The sequence below is a fragment of the Calonectris borealis genome, chromosome 10 (genome assembly GCF_964195595.1).
Source record: "Calonectris borealis chromosome 10, bCalBor7.hap1.2, whole genome shotgun sequence".
In the NCBI taxonomy this organism is placed as follows: Eukaryota; Metazoa; Chordata; class Aves; order Procellariiformes; family Procellariidae; genus Calonectris; species Calonectris borealis.
Window position 1 is genome coordinate 20681654 of NC_134321.1, and position 24991 is coordinate 20706644.

Genomic DNA, 24991 nt, shown 5'->3' on the forward strand with positions numbered 1-24991 from the left:
GGCCCTAGGTGAGACCTGTGGCTCACCCGGCCCTGTGTCTTGTCCCCAGCAGTGCTGGCAGGCACAGGCTGGGCTGTCTGGGGACAACACCCGTCAGCAGCCACTTCCACAGTCTCCTCTATATTCTTACTCCCCCAACATATACTATCAGTGCTCTGTTTGTGGACATGTCATCACTAATTTGTCTAATCCTGTTTCAGACCAGTTGATACAATTTGCCCCTATCTTCTGTAGCAACAAGTTCCAGGAATGTGTTGCCTGTTGTGTAAAGTAACTTTTAACTGTTTCAAGCCAATTTCCTACTAGTCTGAATTGATGCCTCCTAGTTCTGCTCCTTCGGGATTGGGTGAGTTTCATGTTTACCTTAGCTACCCCCTTCATGGGAGGTATAAAACAGAAAACTTAATCCCAAGTTATTAGAATCATAGAATCATAGAGTGGTTTGGGTTGGAAGGGACCTCTAAAGGCCATCTAGTCCAACCCCCTGCCTTGGGCAGGGACATCTTCAAATAGATCAGATTGCTCAGAGCCCCGTCCAACCTGACCTTGAATGTTCCCAGGGATGGGGCATCTACCACCTCTCTGGGCAACCTGTGCCAGGGTTTCACCACCCTCATCGTAAAAAATTTCTTCCTTATATCTAGTCTAAATCTACCCTCTTTTAGTTTAAAACCATTCCCCCTTGTCCTGTCGCAACAGGCCCTGCTAAAAAGTCTGTCCCCACCTTTCTCATAAGCCCCCCTTAAGCACTGAAAGGCTGCAATAAGGTCTCCCCGAAGCCTTTTCTTCTCCAGGCTGAACAACTCCAACTCTCTCAGCCTTTCTTCATAGCAGAGGTGTTCCATCCCTCTGATCATTTTTGTGGCCTCCTCTGGACCCACTCCAACAGGTCCATGTCCTTCTTGTGTTATTAATGCCCTTAATAACCTGCTTTAACTTGGTCAGCCCTGAATGGGTCAGGCGGTAGGACTAGATGATCGTTGTAGGTCCCTTCCAACTGGAGTAGTCTATTCTATTCTAAGTCTCTCTGGAGAACTTGGTTCAGCTGCATTTTTCAGTGTGCAGAGGCCCTTTAAATCTCTTTCTAGACATTTCTCCCTCTGCTGTAGTTGGTAAAATAGGAATAAAACCCTGCTGTCATAAAGCTGCCACGAAAACGCTCCAATTACAGTAGAAAAACGGCACAGTGGTGCAATCAGCAGCTCATGTCCAAAGGGCCACTCGGCTTTGATTGCATTCCTTAGGAGGAGGGGAGTCGTAAATAGCTGCAGGAGCAGTGGCTCGGCGTTCACCCCCAGGGCCGGGCAGGGGGGCTGGCGGGGCGCCGGGGAGGGCTGTGCCCCCCCCGGAGCCCGGGCTCCGGTCCACTCGGGGTTGTTTTGTTTTCATGCTGCTGTTGCTCTCCCGCTTCTTCCCGCCCCCTCCCCACCCCCTTAAAAACAAGGGCAGCCGCCGCTCCCCGCCACGGTGGTGTCTAAGGGGCCATTTTTCCTTAGCTGGCTTTCCTCCACTCGCGGCGATAATTAAACGACTTTTCCGTAGGAAACTAGAAACGGGCGAGGGCCAGCAACGCGTGAAACTTTTCCGCGCTGATTTTGGACGTAAACAGGCCGGCAGCCGCCGGAGAACCCAACCCCGTCCGTTCCACACCCCACCCCCCCCCCCCCCGCCTCCGATGGCGGAGGCCCGGCCTCCACGGCCCCCTCCCTCCGGGCCTCACCAGCGCCCCCGGAGGGGCAGCGGTTGTCTGTCCCCCCGCCCCGAACAAAGCGCGGTCCGCTCCGAGCTCGCCTTCAGAAAAGTTCGCTTTATTGGCAAGGGAGGTGCGGGGGTTCCCCCCCTCTTTACACACACACACAAGTTTATAAAATTAGCCAACCCCCCCTGACAAAAACGCAAAGGGGTGGCTGAGAAATAAATAAACCTCTCCCACCCCCCCCGAGGCGGAAAGGCTTCGCGGTCAGCAGACTTTTTCCTCCCCCCCGCCCGCCCGCAACCGGCCAGGGAAAGCCGGAGCAGCGCGTCCGTGACAGCGCCCGTCTGCCGGGGGCTCAGGCGATCCTGCTGCAGAACTCGTCGAAGTCCCTCTCCATGAACAGCTCGCTCTCAATCACATCGTCCTCGGAGGGGAAGTACTGCTGGCTCTCCTCCTGCGGGGGGTCCGCGGCCGCACCGCCCCCGGCGCGGCACGGGGCGGGCAGCGAGCGGGCGGCGGGCCCGGCCTCCCCGGCGCACTCCATCAGCGCCCCGCGGGCGTTCTCCAGCACCCCCAGGTAGGAGTCCATGTCCAGCGGGTCCATCTCACAGTCCGACCCGCCGCTCTCGGTGCCCACCGAGTCCGAGCGCAGGTGCATCAGCTGGTACTTCTCCCGCATCAGGAACTGGTTGGTATTGCGGGGCGCCCGCATGCCCGGCGCCCGCCGGCCCAGGACGTTGACGGGCCGCAGGGACAGCAGCACCCGCGGCCGCGCGGGCCGGTGGCAGCGGCGGAAGGCGCGGCAGTGCTGCTGCTGCTGCTGCTGGGAGTGCTGGTAGTGGCTGTGCGTGCGGCTGCCCAGCAGCCTCCGCGAGACGCCGGGGTGCCTCCCGCGCCGCCCGGGGGGCCAGCGCGACCGGCTGCCGCCCCGCCGCGGCTCGGCGCCCTTCAGCGGTGGCGGGAAAGCGCCTCCCGGCACCCCTTCGCCGCGGGCGGGCTGCCAGGGGGGGCGCCGCGCTCCGCCGCCGCACACGATCAGCTCCGCGCGTCGCAGCATCGCGGCCCGTCGCTCTCACATGCTCCTCGCCGCCGGGAGAGCTGCCGGGACACCCCCGCCGAGCAAGTCCAGCGCCGTCGCCTCCCCGCTGCGCCTTATCGCCCCGGGCTGAGCTGCCGGTTCCCGAGAGCCCTGCGGCGTCCCCGCTGGCGGGGGCCTCCCCGGACGCCTCTACCTTTTCACGATCCGCTCTGTTTTTTTCTTGAGCGGAGCCCCTTTACAGCGCATAGCCTGGCTGAAGGGCTGCGAGCTGGGGGGCAGCTTGACCGGCTCCAAGCCGCCGCCTCGGAGAGATGATCTCGCCGACTCCCCAGCCGGCCGCTACCGGGCTGTCAGCGCTCCGCCAGGGGACGGCGGGCCGGGGCAAGGCCCAGAAAGCCGGGAGGGGAGCGAACGAGGGGAGGGTGCGGGGAAGGCGCTGAGCCCCAGGCACTGCGCAACACAGCCGCCCGCTGCACCACGCCGACTGGCAGCGCGCACCCACACACCCCCTATTTATAATGCCCGGCGCAGTCCAACTGCCGCCGCGCTGCGGGGGGGAGAGCACAGCCGCTCCTCAGCAAGCCTGTCTTCGCCAAACCTCGCCCTCCGTGCCCGGTGAGCGCTGGCGCCCTGCGCCACGAGGAGCCGCGCCGGGCCGCGCGCTCGTGCCTCCCGGGTTAATCCCGGGATCGTTCCCCCCGTCCGGGGTGTTTTGGTTTGGCTCAACGCTGCGGGAGCGTTATTTTGTTCCTCCCCTATTCACGAACACCTTTTGCGCTCAGTTCCCCGCGCAAGCGCGGTTGCCCTTCTCTCCGTTGCAGTGGCAGTACGTAAACTGCTTAAGCCGCCCGTGAGGCACGGAGCGGCGCTGGACTTGGGCGGGGGTAATGGCGCCGGGGGGAGGCGCTGCTCAGCGAGGGTACAGGGGAGAAAGGGACGCCCCGAACCGTAAGCGCCGACCGTCTGGCGCCGCCGGCAGCGGTCCGGGGCCCATGACGAAGCGCTGGAAAGCCGCGACGCCCTATGCCAGCGCCTCCTGCCCTCTTTCCCCCGTAACTCCTGACTAGGGCCGGCGCCACCCCCGGGGAAGCGTGAACTTCTCGCTTGTAGCCCACAAAATGGTGCCGTGCCTGAGAGAGAGCTGACCGCGCCTTCCCCCCTCAACGCGCAGGGAGGGGAGGCCTTCCCCGCCGTGACGGCGAGGAGGGGCCCGGCGGGCCGCCTCACGCCTCGGAGGCGGAGAAGGACACACGCTCCGGGGGGCTTTCTCTCCGGTCTGCCCCGCTCCGGCGGCGGCGGCGGGGGGGGTGCCCATCGCTTGACCGGCGACGATAACCGGCACAACGCCGGCGGAGGGGCGGCGAGGCCCGGTCCCCGCCCCGCGGCAGCCGCCGCCATGGAGGCGCGGGGCGGGGCGGGCGGCGCTGAGGCCGGGCCGAGGCCCAGGCACGGCCCGTAGCGGAGAGAGGAATCGGGTGTGCGGGCGCTTGAGCTGGCGTTTAGCTAGAGGGGCGGGGGGAGAAGGAGGGGGGGCAGCCCCCTCCTGAGGCTTTCTGGGGTTTTGTTTCTTCCCTTTAACCTTTCCAGATGAATCGGGGCTTTTTAAACAGTAATTTGTGAAAAATGAGAGCAGAGACGTTCATTCTTACAGTTTGGGGACTGTCCCAGTTACTCGTGCTGGGCCTTCATCCCTCTGCCACAAATTTCCCTTGGTTTTCAAATCCGGGTTTTTTTTGGCTCTCTGTGTAACTATTGCACTACTAAGAATGACGGTGACTTCCCTATTCACCCCTTCTTTATGGTCAATTTGCTTATGAAAAACGAGCTCAGTGTTGTGGCCCAAATGGTTTCAATTGCAGGCCGTGCATGAATAAGGACAGTAGACTTCCATGTAGATAACATTTTATTATTATTTAGTAGTGAAGGGTAAAGAAGTACAAAATATACAGGGAGGAACAAGGTGAAAATCTGGATGTGTGGTAACTGCAGAGTCAACATTGTCAACGAGAAATTGTCGACATTTGTCTGTATTTCATTGCTTAAGAATACATATTTTTAAGCAGTGTTTGTTTTAAATTCTGTTCAGAAATAGTACTGTATTCCCTTTTAAAGTCAACTGGCCTTATCACCTATATGTTTTACAAACTAAAGTCAAAAATTGAAGGAGTTGGCACTGGAGCAAGTGCAAGTTATAGTTGTCAAAAAAAAAAGCAACCTCTGTAATCTAAAGGAATGTGAAAGCAGGGGGAGGCTGCAGTGCTTTCAGATTTGACAAAGTATGTTTATAAAGAAATAGCTCTTGAAGTGGTCTGAACCTTTTTGGGATTTTTTTAAAGTAAACTTACACTATTTGGGGGAAAAAAGTTCAAACTAAACTAACAGAAGCCACTGTTAAATTAAATTAAACACTTCCTGAAAGTAATATCGATCTGTCTGCGTAGCAAAGAAAGTTTTCTGGGTATAGAAAAGGTCCATAATGGTAAGATGAGTAAAATCTCTGAATTAGTTATTCTTTTCTACGTTTTATTTCTCTCTTACCTACCTGTCTTCAGTCTTGAATCACACTTACTAGATTTTCTTTTAAAAAACCCAACAAACTCCAAAACATGACAATATAAAACGCTCAGTTGAAGGAATGCTGCATCAGGTGGTAGAATCCAAGTCCTCCTCCTTTTAGTTCTGAGTTGTCACAGGCCTTTTCATAGCTTTTAGATAGGTTAGAAAGCAATATGGGTTAAACAGATTTCTGCCACTTCAGACTTCCCTCCTGGATACAGAACATCCCGGATCCACACAGGCAGGAATCTCTGCATCGTGTTTGTACTGGAGACTCCGGGCAAGCACGTGCACCCAGTCTCTCCCTGTCCTGTTGGTCAGTCCTGCTTACTCTGGCCTCAGTTCAGATTTTCTGTGTTGTTTCTCCGAGTTTGATGCAGATTGAGTTCCTCTTTTAGCTGTTCTAGAGTGACGTACGGAATTCGGTGTAGAAAATAGTCCTGTGCTTCTCTGTGCAGGTGAGAATTCCGTCTAACGTGGCATGCTTCGTATCTGGATGTGTCCCTCAGCTGCAGACTGAGACACTGCCCTGTACGGACCAGTGAGTTGATTTGTATCTAGTCCTGAAAATCAAAATCGAAAGCTAGCTTTTATCAATTACCTACATTTGTATTAGTATAAAAGTTTTAAGGAGTAATTGAAAATCATTACATGGAGGCAGCGGAGGCAGTTGGCCTGTTCAGACTGTTTCCGATCTGAACTTCATTCCCCACGGCCTGTTGTGGTTGGGGTTCAGGTGTGCAGATGTCTAGTCTACAAAGAGTATCTTTCTCTGTTCATACTTTTCCTGGATTCTGTTCCATTTTTCACTGTCCAGAGCCTTTCCACAGCTGTTTTCAGCGCTTTCTATAGGTGGAAGGAAACGTTTTGTAATTTCACGATGCTACGGTTGGCAGCCAGTAATAACACTTTTTCAAATTCTTAACTTTCCTTTGACATACGGGAGCCCATTTACAAGTTTTGTCCCAGTTGGAGTGCGCAGTAGAAGAGGGGACTTTTATTTATTTATGGTCTTAAGAACTGGTATCTCAACGTACTTCAGAGTGTATTCCTTCCATGGAGCGAGTTGAAGCTTCCGAGGTGTTGGTGGTGCCCCTGCAGAGGCGCCGGGTGCCGCTACTGAAGCCGCCCAGCAACGCTCCTGCCCGGGGTTTCGCCCTAAGCGGAGGGTGTGGGCCCGGCTGACTGCCGGCAGCCCCCCCCGAGCTCGAAGTTCATTTCACTCTTAGGATTTTACAGGTTTTTCTTTTTTGTGCGTGCGGGGGGAAATCCCGCGGCCGAGGGAGAACGTTCTCCCTTCCTGCGTTGCCAACCCCGGACCGCCACAGCGGGACACCTCGGCGGCTCCGAGCGCAGGTTTCCCTCAGCCGGGAGCCGCCTCAGCCGAGGGCGCTGCGCGCCCCGTGCGCAAACCCCGCGATGGCAACCCCTGGTGGTTCTAAAAAGCCACTTTGGTTTGTGAAGGCACCGTCAGCCATTCCAACGGTTTTTGTTGGGTTCGATGAGACTTCATCCTCCCCAAGCACGGCCAACGCCCCCGGCGGGGAGCGCCAGCCCCGCCACCGCCCCTCCCGCGGGAGGCGCCGCCCCCGGCCTCTCCTGGCCAATGAGAAGGCGCACGGTGGGAGGGCGGGAAGCGTTTCCCGGTCTGCCCCTCGCCGCCGTGACCTGGCGTTTCCAGGAGAGCGGTCTGCCCAATGGGAGGCCGCCTTATTGCACCCTGAGTGTGCCGCGCGCTGACTGGCCGCCGCCGCCGGGTGTGCCCGCCGGTGCTTCCTGTCATGCTTTCCCAGGCGCGGTTGCATCACTGCGGGACGGGCGGCGCTGAGGTGAGCGGCGGCGGGGCCTGGCCCTGCTCTCGGGGCCGCTCTCCCGAGCCCCGCGCCGGCCGAGGGCGAGCGTCAGTGAGGCGGGGCTCGGCTCAGAGGCCCGAGGGAGGGGCGGCGCCGGCTCCCCAGGGACGTTGCGGGGTATTCGGGGGCGCCGGTGCCGGGCGGCGCCTTTTAGGGTGTCACAGAAAACCGGCGGCTCGTACAGGGGGTGCCGGTCCCGCTGGCCGCTTGCCCCGCTCTCCCCCCGCGCCGTTCAGCGGCGGGTCGCCCGGCGCGGTTTGTGGCCCGGCGGGTGCCTGTCCTGTCACCGCCCGCAGCTCTGGGGCGCGTTAACGGGGAAGCGGCTGGGCTGGCTGCTCCACTGCTGCGTTTGGTCGTTATCAGCGCCTTTTCAGGCGTTAGAGCTAATGTGTTTTGTATGTGTAACGATATGTTTACGTGTAAGATATTTTACTCTTGGACTCCGCTGGGTGCTATACAGATTCTTTTTTTTGGTAGAATTTAGCGATTACTTAAAACAGGTACTTAGATTAACCAATTTTCTTATTGCAGAGTTTAGTACCCCTCAAGGCTTAATTTCATTAATTACTTGAACGAAGAACCTAAGATGCCTTGTAATATGTCTTAAGCATTCCACTTAAGCATCCTTCTAATAGAGGGGAAGTTTTTGAGGAAGGTACACTTTTGATTAGTGTAGCTGTGACGGATTTGGTGTTTCTGTCTTCAGCAAATGTTGGCTCCACCATCCCCCCAGGAGCCTTCTGGAAACTGAAGAAAGCATATTTTTTCAGCTTTGTTGGTGACGTGCTTAGGAAGCGACTGTCAGCTAATAGCAGAATTTAGTTGGCACATAACAGCAATTGTTATGTTTCTGATTTCTTTTTAAATATATAGGTCAAAGTTATTTCAAAATAACATAGTTTTTTTTGCACAGTGACAAATTTTACACTTTTAATCAAGTTAGTATGAAGACAACAGAAAAGATCATAAGATATAGGGTAAAACTGAGTTCTTGCATAGTATGAAATATATTTGTGTCTAAACATAGTATTAATTTATGAGTCTGCTCACTGTTTTAGCAATCTTCTAACTGGCTTTTCAGCATAGAAAGAAACAGTCCTTGCTGGTGGACAGATGGCCTATCGTCCATCTTGGGTAGTGTTTCATCTGAAGTAATATGTTGAGATGAATTAACCTTGATACACTTTCCCTAACCCATGCTCAAGTATCAGGCTTGGCTTGAGTAGACTTCATTTACCTGTTTAGAAATTAGAAACTGTCACTTCCTAGTTTCCCAGTTTAGTTTTCTGATCTGCTCACTTTGGGGCATATTTTGGGGCATAGTAAAAGTCTGTAACTCCTCAGTTTCGTGACCCATCAAATAGAATAGTGGAATAATTAGGCCGTTGTCAGTCTGTATGAATAAGGTGTAAATATAAATTTTCTATGTTACCATCAAAACCAAAACTTTTGTGAAGAAAACCATCTAAATTCTTTCCTGAAGTAATTATACTAATAAATTGCAGTGTTAGGGAGACTGGCCACGAGGGTGGCAGCGTTACGTCCTTTTGGAGAAGAAAAATGGTTGCTCAATTTTTTTTTTTTTAAATAAGTTCTTGCATTTCCAACTGTTTGGTTGTTCATGTAAAGTGCTAGTTACAGTAGGTGTGCATGACTCGTTTTCCCCCCCCACCTGTTCTCAGGTCTTTGATTAGTGTTGCAGTCTCATTCCCTGTGGAAGGCATTAGCACAAGATTTTCAGAAGCAACGTTTGTTGTGTAGCTTAGCATTCTGTTCCCATCCATCCTTCCTTTTATTTTAGACTTGGTTGTTTCCATCCGTTCTAGAAACGGATGCTTTTGATTATTGATGAATAGTTTCGAATATTGTTCCCCCAGAAATTGCCTTGCCTCAAAGCTCAGTACATAAAAAGGCACAAATGGGGAGCCTAGTTCTAGGCTGTAAAATAGTAAATAGTAAAAATGTAAAATAGTGCATTGTTTAACTTTGGGGAAGGCACCTGTAGGTGGAGAAAGGAGGCTCCTCCTATTCTAAGGAGGGAAGTTTGTGCGTAGGTCTCTTACATAGAACAGTTTGTGGGAGAAGGTGACTGGAACAAGGATAGGAGACTGATCATAAACCCGTTGAAATTAGGAGACCTTTTGTGCGCTTTTAATTCATACTGGTTCTTTATCTTTTCAGTTTCTCGGTCAAGAAAATGAGTAGTATCTTGAAATCTACTTTGTTTTAATCATCTGTCTATATGTCATGTATGTTAAGTCCAACACGTTTCTGAAATACTGGTTCACTTCATTTTTATTGAATTTTTGTTGAAAAATTAAATATTGATTTTTTTTTTCCTTTAAATCTTAATATGCAATAAACTGCATTCTAAACTGCTTTTATGGTTTTAATGCTTGTTTATTTTTTTTCTTCTAGATAAGAAGCCCAGTGTAAGTTTGAGACTGCTATAGTACAATCTGCAGATTTTTGACGCCTTTCCTATTGAATGTTATTACCTTTTAGAAAAAGTGAGTGTACTTACCAAAAAGAAAAAAAAAGTTCCCCAGTGGTGCGTTGTCTTAAACTTTAATACTTTTTGTCAGCAGAAAATGAATAGAGAAACAAGAAGACAAAAAACCCCTTGTATTTACTAATCTGTATTTAAATTTGGAGTCTTGTCCAAAAGTGTTGTTTTATTAGATGCATTTGTATAATAATTTCCGTAACATCATTTGTGATGTTTTCACTCAGTCTGTGTTCAAATTAATGAGTTGTCCTTGACTTTTTTCTGATTTAAAATACCTAGATTGCTTATAGTAATTAACTTTTTTTGCTGTAGGTATATGGAATTATTCATATTTCGGTCTATAAACTGATTATGCTTTTCCTGAACAAAGAATTCTTCACTTTTTGCTCAGCTGAGGTTGAGCCATAGATAACTTTAAATGTGGTTTGTCTTTTAAGTCAATCTGTTCAAAATTCTGTTCTGTAACTTGAAAAAACTGACCTGTAGTCACTGTTACATATTAATTCTCATCAGTAATTTTTTTTTCCTAATTCTGACATAATAAAATTTCCTTGTAATGTTGATAAGAGTGTGTATGAATTTGTGCCCTGTGGTTACTGGACACTGGTTTGTGCGTACAGTGCTTCAGTTGGTAGAAATGGGCCAACAGTGATACTGTGGTTTACGCATGGAGTCTGTGATACGTGAGCAGCTTCCATAGCCCGGTCACAGTTACAGACTAAACCTTAAACATATATTTAATTTATTAGGTTATAGGGACTTGACAGCTGGGCCAGTTGCCAAAACCTTTGCAGTTATCACTAAATTGCGAAGGTTGAGCTTGATCTAAGTAAAATGTGCAGGTCCTTAGTCCTCAAGTCAGCTGGCTTGTAGGAAATAAGCTTTAAGGCTGAATTCTTTTATCATCTCTGTTGTCTCCAGCACTGTGATCTTGGGGCTGTGATCAAATTACTGAGAAGTGGCATGGCCTAATTAGTGCTTTGTTGAGTGCTTTGAGATATGATGATGAAAACTCTTGTACAAGTTGCATGTGCTGTAACTTACTGTGCTATTACTTTTAAGTTATTAAAAGTTATTACTTTTTTAAGAATACATCCAGGCCATGTCCAGGTGTTCTTGTCAGCTCATGATTTCCCCTTGAGCTGCAGTGTTGCCTGTGTACCAGGTTGTGGGTTTCTCAATTAATTTCTTGTCTTATTTGATAATTTGGGTTTGTTAGTGGGGAGAATGATCTGTCATTAATACAAAAATTATGAATGGTGGAATTTGTCTGTAGGTTTCATTTTGGGGCACATTTTTTCATATGGGTTCAAGCATTGAGCTAGCAAGTTCTATGGAGTTCTGGGTTTCATTTAAGTAAATATTTTGGAACTTTAGCACTACCAAGCAGCATGTCAACTGTAACTTGAAGTGTTGTCCTCATGCCTTTGCATTTGTTGCTGCTTATGGTTGCTAGTTGACAAACCTGAGTAAATCAGAAGACTCAGTCCTTGTGCTGTTGCTTGTAATTCTGCAACACTAAGCGAAACTCGAGGCTAACGTGTAGTGCTCAGCTTGTTCTGGTGTAAGTGCTAGGGAGCAGCCCCACTGAAGTTAGAGGTGAGAGAGCCTGTTTTTTCTCTGCAGCCATCTGTTACAACCTTCTTAACCAGTTTTCTTCTGTTATGGAACTCTTGTCTTAAATATCCCACAGAGCTTTTGCTTAGTGCTTGCTGTAGCGTTTTGTTGAATTTTGACCTGTTTGAATCTTGTAGCAGGTCTGGAACACCAGGCAGCTCTATTGCATGTTTCTAATGATGTTGAGAATTCTCTTCCCTTGTTGTGAAGAAAAGCTCATACGTAATTTTGCTTGTAGTGATTTTAGTTGACTTACCCAGAATTGAAGAATGGTTTTGGGCTCTGGTGGCCAAAACCCACCAAATAAAAAAAGACCTTCAGCAAGAAGTAGCCCCTTGTGGCTTAGTTCTGACATACTTGTAAAACGGAAGGAAGGAAAAAAAAAAAAGGAGACTAGATAGAGACTAGTAGTTTTGCCAGTACTCTGCAAGTTAGAGTTTTTCAAGATGCACAGCTGAAGTCTTTGAGCTTTTTCCTCATCTGTTTTTTTGAATTCTTCCCCACATGTTCATCTTTCATTGCAATGTGTTTCAACTATGCTATCTGAAGTCTACTTGCTTTTAGGAGCACCTGAGAATAGTGGCCTAGCTAGATGGAAAAATGCTGTTTTAAACCTTTAAATGGTAGAAATAGATGTACAGTGAAAAGGAGCCGCTTCACTAGTTTTAGTTCCTGCACTTAAAGTAAGTCTCACTAGTTCACAAACTGATGCTGAAAGGTCAGTTTGAACTTGGAAGCTTTTCTAAAAAAAAAAACCAAACCCAAAATTGTAACCAAAAAATAATTTGCCCTTCGACTGCTTTCTATAGGAAACAAAAATAAAAGCATAGTAAAAAATGAACGACCATAGCTGAGTGAGTGGAGGACCTTTTTCCTGTTACAAAACTTTGGTGCTAGTCTGTCAAAATTATTAGGCTTTTTTTAGAATATAGGGCTTGCTTCCATGGCTACACTGACTCAAGCTCTTTGAAAAACTGAGATGTGATATGGATTTGTAAGACAATAAATTGTATTTGTGAAGTCCTTTTTTTCTCACTTCTGTTCAATACGTATTTTCTTTTCTCTGCTTGGTCATTGCTGGGAAAGAATGGTTCAACAAGTTCCAGAAAACATAACTTTTCCAAATGAGGAAGAGAAGATATTGGAGCTCTGGAAAAATCTCAACTGTTTCCAGGAATGCCTAAAGCAATCAAGGAATAGACCTAGGTAAGAATCTGCTAAAAGCTGTAACAACTGTGTGTGACAATGCAAGGTTGGCTTAGCTGTGAGTACTTTTTTTTTTTTTCTTTTCCCCCTCAGTCCTGTTAACAACAGCTGCTGCCTTTGCAGGTAGCAGTCTTGGCTAATGTTGCTGTCCTGTCAGTAACCGTTTATATTTCACTTTGTGAAGAATCAACAGTGTACAAACAGTAGTAATAAACCTGTAATTTCCTGCTTGGTGGGTTTATAAAAGAAATCTGCAGGTAAGCAAGGACAACTCTTTCCTGTGTCTGCCAGCTGTGGAGCAGCATGCTGGTATTTTCAGTAGTAATCTTGGTAGAACTGGCAATCAGTAGGAATTGAATGAGTTGAAATGTTCCCTTTGCCAATGTGATACCTGTGCTGACTGATAATAAATTGATGTTGTCCTAGTAAGACATAAGAAGCATAAGCATGCAGATATACTTATCCTGTTTGAAGATTTGATGCTCAGTTTTTAATTTAATTCAGAATGTTGTCTTGTGTTGTAGGTTTAACTTCTATGATGGCCCTCCATTTGCTACCGGGCTGCCACACTACGGCCATATTCTTGCAGGAACCATTAAAGACATAGTAACCAGATTTGCTCATCAGAGTGGTTTTCATGTTGACAGAAGATTTGGCTGGGATTGCCATGGCTTACCTGTGGTATGTATAATAAATCTGCCTGCAGATATTTCTGTTTGTTCCTCTTTCCATGTTGTTACCTGCTTATCAGTCACGTTTCTATTGCTCTTATGCCTGGCTTTGTTGCTAAAAGAGAAATGGAAGTTCTTTGTCCAGTGTGTTGCTCTGGCTTTTGCGTGTGTGGTGATTTCAGCTGCTTCTTACTGGTCACCTGCCCTTCTCCAGGCACTCTGTTCATTACTATAAACATGTATTTATTTGGTATGTGTTTCAAAAAATGTTTTTTTTCTTTTTCTAAAGATAGTAAGGAAACAATCACACCAGAGTTATCCTTTGAAATATCTGCTTAGTTCAGGTGCAGTACTCATGAAATCTTAAAAGGATAGAGGAGGCCCTTTAGCCTCATTAGAATGCATAGAACATAAATAAACTATCCAGAGAAATCCTGAAAGCTTTTGATGACAGCGTGGGTTTTTTGCCTGGTTGTTTTCAATGCTCCCAGGAATACGAGATTGACAAGACCTTAGGCATTAAAGGGCCAGAGGACGTGGCGAAGATGGGGATTGAAGAATACAACAACCAGTGCAGAGGAATTGTGATGAGATACTCAAAGGAATGGGAGGTAAGTAAAGACTCAGTGCATATTCTGCTGTACGTTTCTAACAGTACGTGTGCAGAAGTCTTTCAGCTGGGGAGGACTTCATCCCTTTGTCTATTTCATTGCGTGCATAAATCTTGTGTCTTTAGCTACTGTGTTTCTCACTGGTGATCCTGAAAGGGAAACAAAAAGAACAACATTGTGGCTCAGAACGGGGACACTGCTGTGATGTCAAGAGAAGGTTACTTTAAGGTAACCTGGAGCTCAAAGTGTCTAAGCAGACACATTGAACGGCTAATAGGTACATTGAACAAGTTATCTCTTTCTTCGTGTCTTGTACATAAAATTGAAAGTAAGATCTGACTTTGGTTTTCAAATGGAACTAATAAAGGAAATGCACATTAACCTCCCTGCTTCTCTGCCGCCCCCCCCCCACTTTTCAGTCTTTTCATTGGCAGAGTGTAGGACTATAGCTTGTATTTCTGTAACAGCAGAAGTTCTAGCATCTGATTTTGTGTCAGAATAGGTGTGGGTAAACCCTCAGTCTTCCAGGAGAATATTGGTCTAAACTTTGCATCCCATGAATATAGTGGTGGGGAGAGCACTAGTCTGTGCAGACTCTTGACATTGGAGAGCTGTTCCAAGTAGATGGGTTAGATATTTTCTTAAGAGGTGCACAGGTTTTTTTCGAACTCTGAATAATATTCATCCTGTGCATAGAACCTGATGCTCCCTATTTCTGTCCTTAGGAGTGTGGCCAGAATAAAGTACATTTAGCCCAGTACTTTGTATTTGCTGTCAGTCTGATATGTCTGTGAAGTGTATTTTTGCAGTGCTGATTAGTCCAAATAGTTAGTCTTTTGGATGCTAAATGGATTTTGTATTTTGTTTTGTGCATAAACTTGTGCATGTATATGCGTGTATTTCCACACACAGACATAGATTTTAGATTATTAGTAAAAATAATGAAATTAACTTAAATATCTTGTTTGTGATTTGGCTGGTAATAAATGCAAATATTTTGGGATAGTGTTAGGAGAGGAATTCCCAACATTCCTATTGGAGATAGTGTTTATTTTATGTCTGGAGTGGGTAGCAAATGTTTGAACCTTACGAAAAAATATAAAAGGTTCCTCAGATGTGTAAGATCTTTCAGTGCTGAGACCAAACATGATACTTCAACTTCATGGATCCTTGTACTAATCAGTCCTAGGCGTTGGATCTTACCAGTGGAATGTCAGAGTGGCTTAAAGGTCAGAATCAAAACGGGTATATTTCAGGAGCTCAGATGTTAAATTATCTCACCTCTATATTTTCATGTATTTGCTTTGTTTTCACTTTACTAATTTGACATTCAGTGTAGTCTGTGTCTGACAGTATCAGGACAGGTGTCTCTGGGCTTGGTTATTTGCAGAGCTGGGGTTCCGATAGCTGTGAAATTAGCAAGAGAGTGCCACTTGTCCAAGTGAATTCCATAGCTAGCTTATTACTCATTAGTTTTCATGTGCTGTGCCACTGGACGTGACCGTAATCTGTCCTGAGACAGGGCCTAACACCTGTCAGTCTTGTGGTCTTTGGCAGCCCTGTCTTAGCTTTGGGAGGTCAAAGAAGGCAGTTGGCTCTGAAATAATTTTGATAATTTCTTGTGACATATCAATTTCTTTCAGCATTTCTTTGTCTTCGAATTACATCATGTTTTTGTATAACTGAAAGCTGAGAGACTATGTGTTCTGGATTTTGACTGTGTCTGCAACAAGTAGTTTTAAAATAGAAGCAAGACCACTGTAATCAAAAGCAATTTTCAGGCATTTGAACCTTGGCTGAACCTTGAATGATCCACCATTTCTATTTGATGAAGGATCCAAATGATCCACCATTTCTGTTCAGTAGTGTTGCACACGTTTGCCTGTTGTGTGACCTTGGTTCTAAACAGTTATGTTCATGGTTTCATTCTTTGCTTATTTTTGCCTGCTTAAATACACTGTTCGGAACTATTGTCAGGCCAAAATATTTCATAGATGTGTTTCATTGATATGGGACAAACACTACACTTAAAAATCAAGCTGTTTTACAAAATGGATATTGGAAGTGTATCATGATCTTTTAATGTTAAGATGCCTTTCAATCTGTGTGTTTGTTTCTTAACAGACCAGTGTTACCAGATTAGGACGCTGGATTGATTTTGAAAATGACTATAAAACTCTTTATCCTGAGTTCATGGAGTCTGTGTGGTAAGTTAACTTACATACATTGCATATATGCTTTATGAATTTGAGATGTTAAGAAGGCTTCAATTATTGTCAACATGTGTTGGTCCATATATCACTAGAAGTGTTTTGAAACATGGCAAATTCAGACAAACAGTGGGCGAAGTAATTAAGGTGATGTGAAATCTCTTGATGTCGAAGTGAGGGAGTTAATTGACCTACTTTTTTCTTCCTCAGGACAGTAGCGTTTTTCAAAAGTACTGCTTTTAGTTGAGCCATGAAATCTTACTGCTCCATGTCAACTTAAAAGCAATTCTGAAGATTTGCTTGCTTGGTTCCTTGCTTGGTTTAGGAAATGACATTATATCTCTACATTCTTGATGTTCTTCACACTGTCAGCTGCAAATGGGCAAACTATCCAAACTCAGTTTAGCTCTAAACCTCTTCTTCAAGCTTGGATTTAGAGGCTGGGAATCTGCTGTTATCTTTTTCTTGGCAGCATAGTTTGACAACTGTCTTGGACTCCTGGTGCAGAGCTAAGTAAAGTTCGGGTATTTTGGCAATGTATTGAGGGTGACTGTTGGAATTCCAAAAGGCAAGACGACCTTATAGGTTAAGGATAATCAAGTTGACCTAACACAGTGAAGAAAGGGCAACACTGAGTCCTGCAGGTAATAGAATTACAAGGTGAATTGCAGGGAGAGGTTTAGCAGAGTATATGCTGACAAAAAACCATTGAAAAGCAAGTTATATGCATGTGAAAGTATTACTGATGTTCTTTAATATTAGTTTTACTAATAACCTCTAATTGCGTAGTTAGTTACATATAGTTATGGTAAAGAGTTGATAGAACTTCTAGATGTCTCTGAAGCCGTTGTCGAGGGCTGAAGTGCCAGCGAGTTTCAATGAGCATTGAAAAGATGGTGGGAAGGGAGCAGGTGTTTAACTATCTTAGCTGAAGAAACCCTGCATAATGATAAAGCTAAGACTGACAAGAAACCTTCCTTTCGTAAGTTATAAAAATACTTAGTGGCACCTTAAATCCTGTTTAACTAGCATCTTCCAAGGACCATTTAAAAAACAAACTTGACTTGAACTCGCTGCAGGGTCTCTCTCAACAGCCCAAGCCTTTTTTTTTGTGGGTGGCTTTTTCTTTTTTTTTTTTCCCTCGCCCCTTTGAAAGAAGATTTCTAGTCTTTCACCTGGCTTACAGAGGTTACCTCCTCTAATGCTTGCCTTGGATACAGACTCTAAAATAGAAACTTTGGATCTGAAATCTCTGTGGTATGAGGTTTCAGGAAGTCTGTAGGCAGACAACCTCTTAACTTTGTACTTTTTTTGCTTCCTGATGCTATTAATTTCCTGTGTAATCATGTAATGAAATATAATTTTAAAAGTCTTTTTAAAAATCAGCTTTCCTGGAAAGTCTTCTAAGTCTTGGAGGGGCACATTACAATGCCATTGCCAGCTTGCTCTCCAGTAGAACAAGAGGTCAAACCACTGGTGTTTGCATAGAGTGGATGGAGGAGGGGAATGGCAATGTGAGATGCCTGTTTCAAGGCTAAGGGAGATAATGCTTAAAGAGAGCACGGTAACTGTAGTTACAATAGCGCTTTTGACAGGATAATGTACAATTTCCTAAAAAAAACCCAGATCATTACCTAGGCAATCATCAAACTAAAAATCTGTTACTGAAGTTATATTTTACATCCATTAGGAGTGTTCATTTGAATGGTAGAGATTTTTTTTTTTTTTCCTCCCCCCCTAGCTCTTCCTGAGGTTTGCAGTTCTGGAGTGGTCTCAACTGGAATTTCTAGCTTTCTATGAAACGTGTTGATTTCATCCATTATGTTTATGTTGAGTTCAGTGAGCTAATGTAATACTTCTGATAAATGTTGTTTCCAGTGGTGGCTGATTTTATCCAAATTATTTAGACTTGAAATAGTTTAGGACTCAAACACCAAATACGTCTTTTATTAATATTACCTTGTTTTGTACAGATACCGTAAAAGCTCAGGATGCTAGAGAGCATTCTTTTTCATGTTTTATAATGGATTTGTTGGAAGTGGCTGCTTTGTAAGCATTTTGGTGCTATGCCATATGGTGGCTGACAGAGCAGAATGAATTTTCAGTGTGCTGAATTTTGACTTAGAACAAAACTTCATCCAATGATAAAATTGTGACATTCTGGCAGAATATTTCAGGGGAACATTGAATGTTGGTGTCACTAAGCAGTGATACTGCAATCACTGCTTCTCATGTGAAGATACAGTCTTCATGTCTTAAATAACTTAAATAGAACTTTTAAGTTCTAATTCTGTAGAACTTGTATATCCATCCTACAGACAGCTTCAATCTCAATGAAAATGTGTCATTCACTGAAAACAGTACAATGAGAATAATGTTCTTGAGCTAGCGTGGAACAAATGAGCTGTATATTCTTGCCTTTTTTTTTTGTACAGCTCATGAGACGGATACAGTGAAATTGAAAGCAGTGCCTTGTGCTCTTAAACTTTTTACTGATCTACAGTTGGTCTAAAAGAAGTATATGAGCTTTGGGAAAAAAACAACTAGTAAATTATGGTCTTCGCTACTGGCTTATTACATAGCTCTCAGGCCGGCTGCGAATTTGCGCCTGAAGAACAGTTCTCCCTGGCCACTGAGGAGACAGTCTGTGAAGTGCCGAGGAGAGGAGGGGGATGGCTCTGCGGTCAGAGCTGTGGCACGTTTTTGGGTCTGTGGTTTTAATTTCCTCCTGTGCACAACTTTAGGGTTAGTTAAACAGCTTTGTATCACCATCTAGTGGCTAAATTTAGAAATTACAGTCTGAGCGTAATTCAATTTTAGAAATGGTGGAAAGCTCCGTGTATGTTTTGAAAGACTTACTTGTTTGGTGTGAAACCACAGGTAGCGGAAACACTTCTTAGCTACTTCTGTACCCTAAGAAGATACTCTTGAATCCTTTTGTGATAACACTAGATAGTGTGTCGGGAGAGAAAGAAAAACATCGCTAGTTATTGTAGAAAATTGGTACTTCACAAGTTTCAGATCATGGCTGTGTACTGAAAACTGCTCTGTTTACTATGAAAACGCAGTGTGGAGCTCCCTTTGGTGATGGGGAGCCATTTTTGTCCATTTCTGCCTTCCCTCCACTGGACCCATCTCAGTTGTTCCAGCTTCAGTTTTCCTTTTAGGTTTGTTATTAAGTGGGGACCTCTCTTTCCTTCCTTACCAGGTGTGGCCTTCGGCCTCGCAGCCCTGCCCTTCGATGTTCTGTAGTAGCGTCAGGCTCAGGGTGCCACTGCATTCCTTCTAGGCTCCAGCTGAGGAGGTTGTAGGTAGCTCCTGAAACCGGAACATTTGCCTTGGGTTGCCTGACTCCCTATGTGTAGCTTTGTTTTTGTTTTGGCATGACATTTTTTTCGTACTCCGTATTCTCAGGATGAGCTCTGTCACTAAATGTCAGTGTCCAGCTGCCTTAGCCCTTCTCAGTGAGAAGGTGAATGGGGACTCCCCACTGAGAGGAGGACTGGTTTGTTGTAAAGATCAAAGCAACTGCATTATTATGTTGTTGTTTTTTTCCTGTGTAAGCAGTAAAAGTTGTTTTCTGACTTCATTTTTTTCTGCATGTGGAGTTTATCCAGCGCTAAACCAGAATGATTTCAGAACAGCAGATTTCTGGATCCTAATAGGAATCACTATTGCATTTTATGTATTCCATGACTCTTTAATGATTCTCTAGAGAGGTACTGTTCATAAGAAATCTGTTTTGTCCATTTTTCTACTGGCTATCTGCATTTTTTTCCTCATACTTCTTTCACGCAGTTAGTGCTCTAGTCCCCTTGTTGTTAGCTTTTTACCATTCCAGTCCTTGTTGTTTTATCTCCTCACCTGTATTTTGAAGGAGGAATACAGTGAACTCCTACTTAATTGAATGATCTTTGGGGTAAGTCTAGCATCAGTTTTAGATATGTATATTTTCTGCTATACAGGTATTTTGCACTTCTGGCTTGATCCAGAATCATTCAACACACTGCTCCAAAGATTACATCAGGAAATCCCCTCACTCTTGCTGGTTGAGAGCTTGGAGGGTAGACCTGGAGCAGAACGGTCTCTACATGCCTGGGTTTTTAAAGCTTTCACTGGTAGTTGAACATAAGACTTTACAACTTCTCTGCTTATGATTCCTATGCCCCAGAACAAATGCTTTTCCTGTCTGTCTTATGAAGGTGTCTTTCAAAGATGCTATTCTGAAGACAGGCTGTCTGTGTTTGTTATTGGACTTAACATTCCTCTTATGTTTATGCTTTTTTGACTCATGTCCAGTGTCGTTTGAGTACTCTTTTTTCTTTTTTCTTTCTGTTTTCATTCCCGTGCATCTGTGTTTGATTGTTGCTTTCTTTTTGATTTCTTCCTGTCTTTCAAGTATTGCTCGTGAGTCACAGGAAAACCTTTTTCTCAGAATCTCTGCTGCTTATAGTGCTGTTTGGGTGCGGTCTGCTGAACTGTGTAGATGACAGGGCTTCTTATATAGTGTGGTGTTTGTGATTTTTTTTTTTTTAAAGTATATAGAGGCTGTTAAATTGTCATTTTTTCTTGACATGAACTGATACTAGGTCACACAGCAGTAATTTTGTTCATTTGTCTATACTACCATGGATGTGTTGAAATCATACACTTCTAGATCCTGCTGTTGTAATGTTTTGCCCACCTTACTTTTAGCCTTTGTCAGTAACTGAGTTTACAATTCTTGGGTTTTTTTTCCTTTAAAAATAAAAAAAGGGGGAAAAGCACTTTATATGAGCTTGAAAATAATTTCTCAATATTAGTAATGAGTACTTTCATTTTCTGGAAAACTAGTAGTTTTCAAACCCTTAGAAAACCCTTAGATACTGAGTCATTGCAAACTGAACCACTTGATCACTTGAAATCACTTGATACCCCAAAGGAATGGCATTAAGAACTTGAGAAGGAGTAAGATCAAATCCTTCTCTTTGATGTCAAGTGAATGTGCGTGTTTGAAGAGGGCAACTTGATTTCGCATCTGCTAGGGGATACTGTGGGATGTTGGATTTTTTCTTCAGTAAAGGAGTATGTAAGTGCTGCTCCCACAGCCAAGAGGATGCAACTAAATTTATTCACGTTTGAGGAGAAACATAGCAGAATTAGGGGAACAGGGTTTGATTTCTAACTTCTGTGAACAAACTTTTTCTGTTTGTCAGTAGAAAGGAGCTCTGTGGTTTTGTTAGCTTATGTCTTTCAGAAAGGACTGCAGTTTCAATTTCGGCTTACAAACCCAGAGCCTCTTTCTTGCGAATTGTCAACAGTTTGCAAACATAAGGGTTAAAACACAGTTTGATAGGTTATTGTCTAAAATATTATGTGTTGAATTTTTAAGCAAAACATGATATCCACGTGGAAGTGACTCTTACTGTTAGTGCTAGGTTCATCTTTAGCAGTTGCTTTGTTTTAGGTGGGCAGTGGTGCTAGCAGGTAGCTCTTTGGGAGTCATCTGCGCATTTCTGATGGTCACACAAGAACTGCTCTCAGGAGCTTTCTTGTTAAGGAAACCTGTTAGGTGTTTTTCAAGATAACAGAAGAGGTTTTTTGTAGTGATAATGAGGGCTTTTGCATCAAACAGCAGTCTTGACTCAATCACAATTCTACTTATTATGTTGGAATGGTTGTCTTGAGAGTAGAGGTTATGATAAACTACAAATGAGTGGTCGTTATGAACTGTAATGAGAGCTCTGAAGAATGACGCGGTTTGAAAGCCCATCTTTTTGCCCAGCAGCGGAACAACTGGGGAGCCCTTGGTTTGCAATAGGGCAGAATTACCACAAGAGGGAGATGCTGGCTTGGATTTTTAACTTGGCAGCTCCATCTAGTGTTCACCTTTCCTGAAGTTTAGTTATATTTACAGCTGAATTAAATATTCAGCGTTTCTCTGAGTAGTTTTCTTCTATGCTGTTAGTAGGCAGTGTTCTTTAGAAAGTAGAGATAAAGTGGAGCTTTTTTCTATAGATATTTTAGTTAACTGTTTTTGAAAGGCAAGTAGAACACCTTCAGTATAAATGCTGTCACTTGTCACAGTCTGCATTAATTATGCTCTGAGATGGTAAGCATACATTTAAAATGTGTGGTGGTTTTTTTTAGCTTGCACAAAAACTTCTGCAATTAGCCATCTCAAATGTATATGCTGAAAGCTGATGAAACTATATTCATGAATCATTTTTATAAAAGACTGATTTATATTTATGCAAGTTTAAGTTGGTACAGTCTCTGTTGTAAAACAGATGCACTCACTGCTATGTTTTGAATTTGGGCTAGGGGTCAGGCAGCCACAGCTTGACTGTGGGTGACCTTTGTTATTTTAATAAAGGTACTTTTGAGTTGTGTGTGTAAGGTAAGCCACCTTTGTTGGAGTGCACAGCTCTGAAAGACTTCTGCGTTTGGCTCCTCCATGGCAGAACTTGATGCTGCTGAGGGTCTCTTAGGCTTTATCAATCTTACAGTTCAGATATTTAATTTTTCTGATGTTAGTGACCACTCATAGGAAATTTTGGACTTTTACTACAGGCCCATGGATGAATCTGAGTGGATTACATCTCTTCCCCATATGACAGTCTGTATTTTCTCCAACTGTCTGATCTGCAGGGTAGTAGTTATTCTGATTAAGATACCGTATGAATTCCATGACAACAGTCCAGTGCATATCTTTTCACGTTCTTGTTTCAAGTTGGAGATACAAATCAGTGCAATAGTCTACTTGGTTTTTGTCTTGAAGATTATGATTTCAAACATAGAATGCAAGACGCTGACTTAAATACAGGTCCAGATTCTCAAGCACAAAACAACAGCCTGCAGGAAAAAGTGCTGCTTGCCAGGATGGGGTTGGTTGCTTAGCAATGAACTATTTATCTGGAAAGGGACCCAGAAAAGTGATCAAGATGGTTTGAAAACATAGTTTGAGTAAAGGATTTTTTAAAGTCAGCAGTGTTTAACAATTTGGATGTGGAATTCGAAGTGATCAGACTCTGCAGAAACTCCGATTTTTGAGTTGAATTTGGCATGATTATTGAAGGCTTGCCCTCTGCTGCCTTTAATTTTAAGGTAGCCGACCTGCAGACTGTACCACTAAGTGTGCAAGTCAGTGAGACCTGATAAGCTGATAAATGTTGATAATCCTTTAGCCAGCCTTGCAGTATTCAGATACAGAGAAACATAGGGTTTTGTCCATCACGTGGACACCTGATGAGTTGCTATGTGAAGTATATTTCTCTTCCAGCTTCTGTTCATTTTGAACATTGACTCAATTTGTCATATTGTAATATTATGTGCTGTCTTGATTATTTCAAGAAGACATAAGGATCCAAATATGCTACAGGCTCTATTGAAGATTTCATAAACAGAGTTAAAGCTTGATGTAAGGCTGTGATCTTGGACAGGAACTGAGTCCGGAGTGAGATGAGCTAATAAGGGAGATCATTAATGTAAATTGTTGGACCATAAAACTGAGTTCATTACTTTGCATGGTTAGCTGTGCCCTCTTGTGAAAAATGCTCTTCAGATTGTAAGGATTTACTCGGGGTAGATTGCAGGTGTCTCAAACTTGTATCTGTCTTTCTTCTGTAGCACTGGTTGCTGTAGTAGGTGCTCAAGGTCATGTGATAAGTGAGCAGCCATGTCACTACACGACTTCTCTCTAAATTATGACTGATTTCAGCCTTGTTAATAGTTCAGATTTCAGGTCATCTTTATATTAAAGAAATTTGAGAAAGATTAATCAGCAATATGAATTTGTGTTTCATCTAAATACTATATGCTGTGCGGTCAGTGAGTGGAAAACGAAGCTGGTAAAATCAGCTAAAGCTAAAAATCAGCCAGAAATACACTTGCAAACAATTTATCTCTTTCCTTTTAACTTGCAAATATTGTCTTTAGTTGATGATTGATTATTTAAAGAATTGTCATTCAGAACGGCACTCCAGCTAGAGCAGAACCCCATTTTGCAGTTGATTTATTAAATTTGAAACACCAAATGCTATTCCATGTTCCTTGTTTACTTCCAGGTGGGTTTTCAAGCAGCTGTATGACAAAGGACTGGTGTATAGAGGTGTTAAGGTCATGCCTTTTTCAACTGCATGCAACACCCCACTGTCAAACTTTGAGTCCCATCAGAATTACAAGGTAAGTCAGTATATGTGTACATTATATGTTGCAATCAGATTTCTCTATTGTTTTCAGTTTGGATTTGGAAAGCTTTAGTATATTTTGCTTGGTGCTACATAAGCATATTATTACACTTCAAATTGGTAGTAAAAATTTAGGTAAATGGATTAGTTTCTATTATATTTTGCTGTTTTTGTTTGGATCACTTGATCTCAGCCTTCTTCTCTGTTCTTCTTGGTTACTACTTACATATATATAAAGTACATACTTTGTTTTATTCTGGTAAATTACCCTCACTTCCTCTCTGGGCTCTAAAGGTGAGTATTGCACTGTGTTGGGTTTTTGTGGTAAGTACTTAGAGGAGAGGTGCCGCTGTCCCTGTCTGTGCAGATCTGAAAAGAGGAAGGTCCTTGGCAGAGCTGAAATCTCTTGTGAGGGGATTAATAAGAATTTTCAAAGACTGTGTTTGGTTGTAGCACAGTAGGATAATAGGTCTTCTAAGAATCATTGATTTAGACTGAGAAATTCCAGGAAATGTTTCACCTAATAGAATGCATGGTATACTGTGTTTTATAAGATGTTCCTTTAAAAATGAATGACTAGATATAGTAGGTGCAGCTTCTCATTTGCAAAAAACTTGTGTTCACAATGTGAAGGCAGAACTTGTGTCCCGGTTTTCCAAATTTTATGTTAGTTTGTCGACAGAGATTTTGTATCTTTTCTAATCCCCATCCAGGCCTCCGTATCCTTATACCATAAGTCCTTCACTTGTGTCGTGCTTTAACCCCAGTTGGCAACTAAGCACCGCATAGCTGCTTGCTTACCCTTCCCGCCAGTAGTGGGATGGGGGAGAGAATCAGAAGAGCAGAAGTAAGAAA

At 44.2% G+C, this 24991-nt stretch overlaps 1 protein-coding gene and 1 non-coding gene across 3 annotated transcripts in view; both read left to right on the forward strand.

The window, feature by feature from the left end:
- The first annotated feature begins 7037 nt into the window (after nucleotides 1-7037).
- Nucleotides 7038-24991, forward strand: part of IARS1 (isoleucyl-tRNA synthetase 1) — a 107784-nt gene continuing 89830 nt past the window's right edge. Inside the window, exons 1-7 of one of the 2 annotated variants that reach the window (XM_075159340.1) lie at nucleotides 7038-7120; nucleotides 9563-9654; nucleotides 12357-12476; nucleotides 13001-13157; nucleotides 13639-13758; nucleotides 15883-15965; nucleotides 24014-24131. In XM_075159340.1, coding sequence (XP_075015441.1) covers nucleotides 12358-12476; nucleotides 13001-13157; nucleotides 13639-13758; nucleotides 15883-15965; nucleotides 24014-24131 — 597 coding nt within the window. In that variant the 5' untranslated portion in view covers nucleotides 7038-7120; nucleotides 9563-9654; nucleotide 12357. The remainder of the gene's footprint in view (nucleotides 7121-9562; nucleotides 9655-12356; nucleotides 12477-13000; nucleotides 13158-13638; nucleotides 13759-15882; nucleotides 15966-24013; nucleotides 24132-24991) is intronic. The other variant, XM_075159341.1, reaches the window with a different exon arrangement.
- LOC142086418 (small nucleolar RNA SNORA84) lies at nucleotides 10238-10372 on the forward strand. Its single transcript, XR_012675116.1, has one exon. It is a non-coding gene; the product is annotated as a small nucleolar RNA SNORA84 (small nucleolar RNA).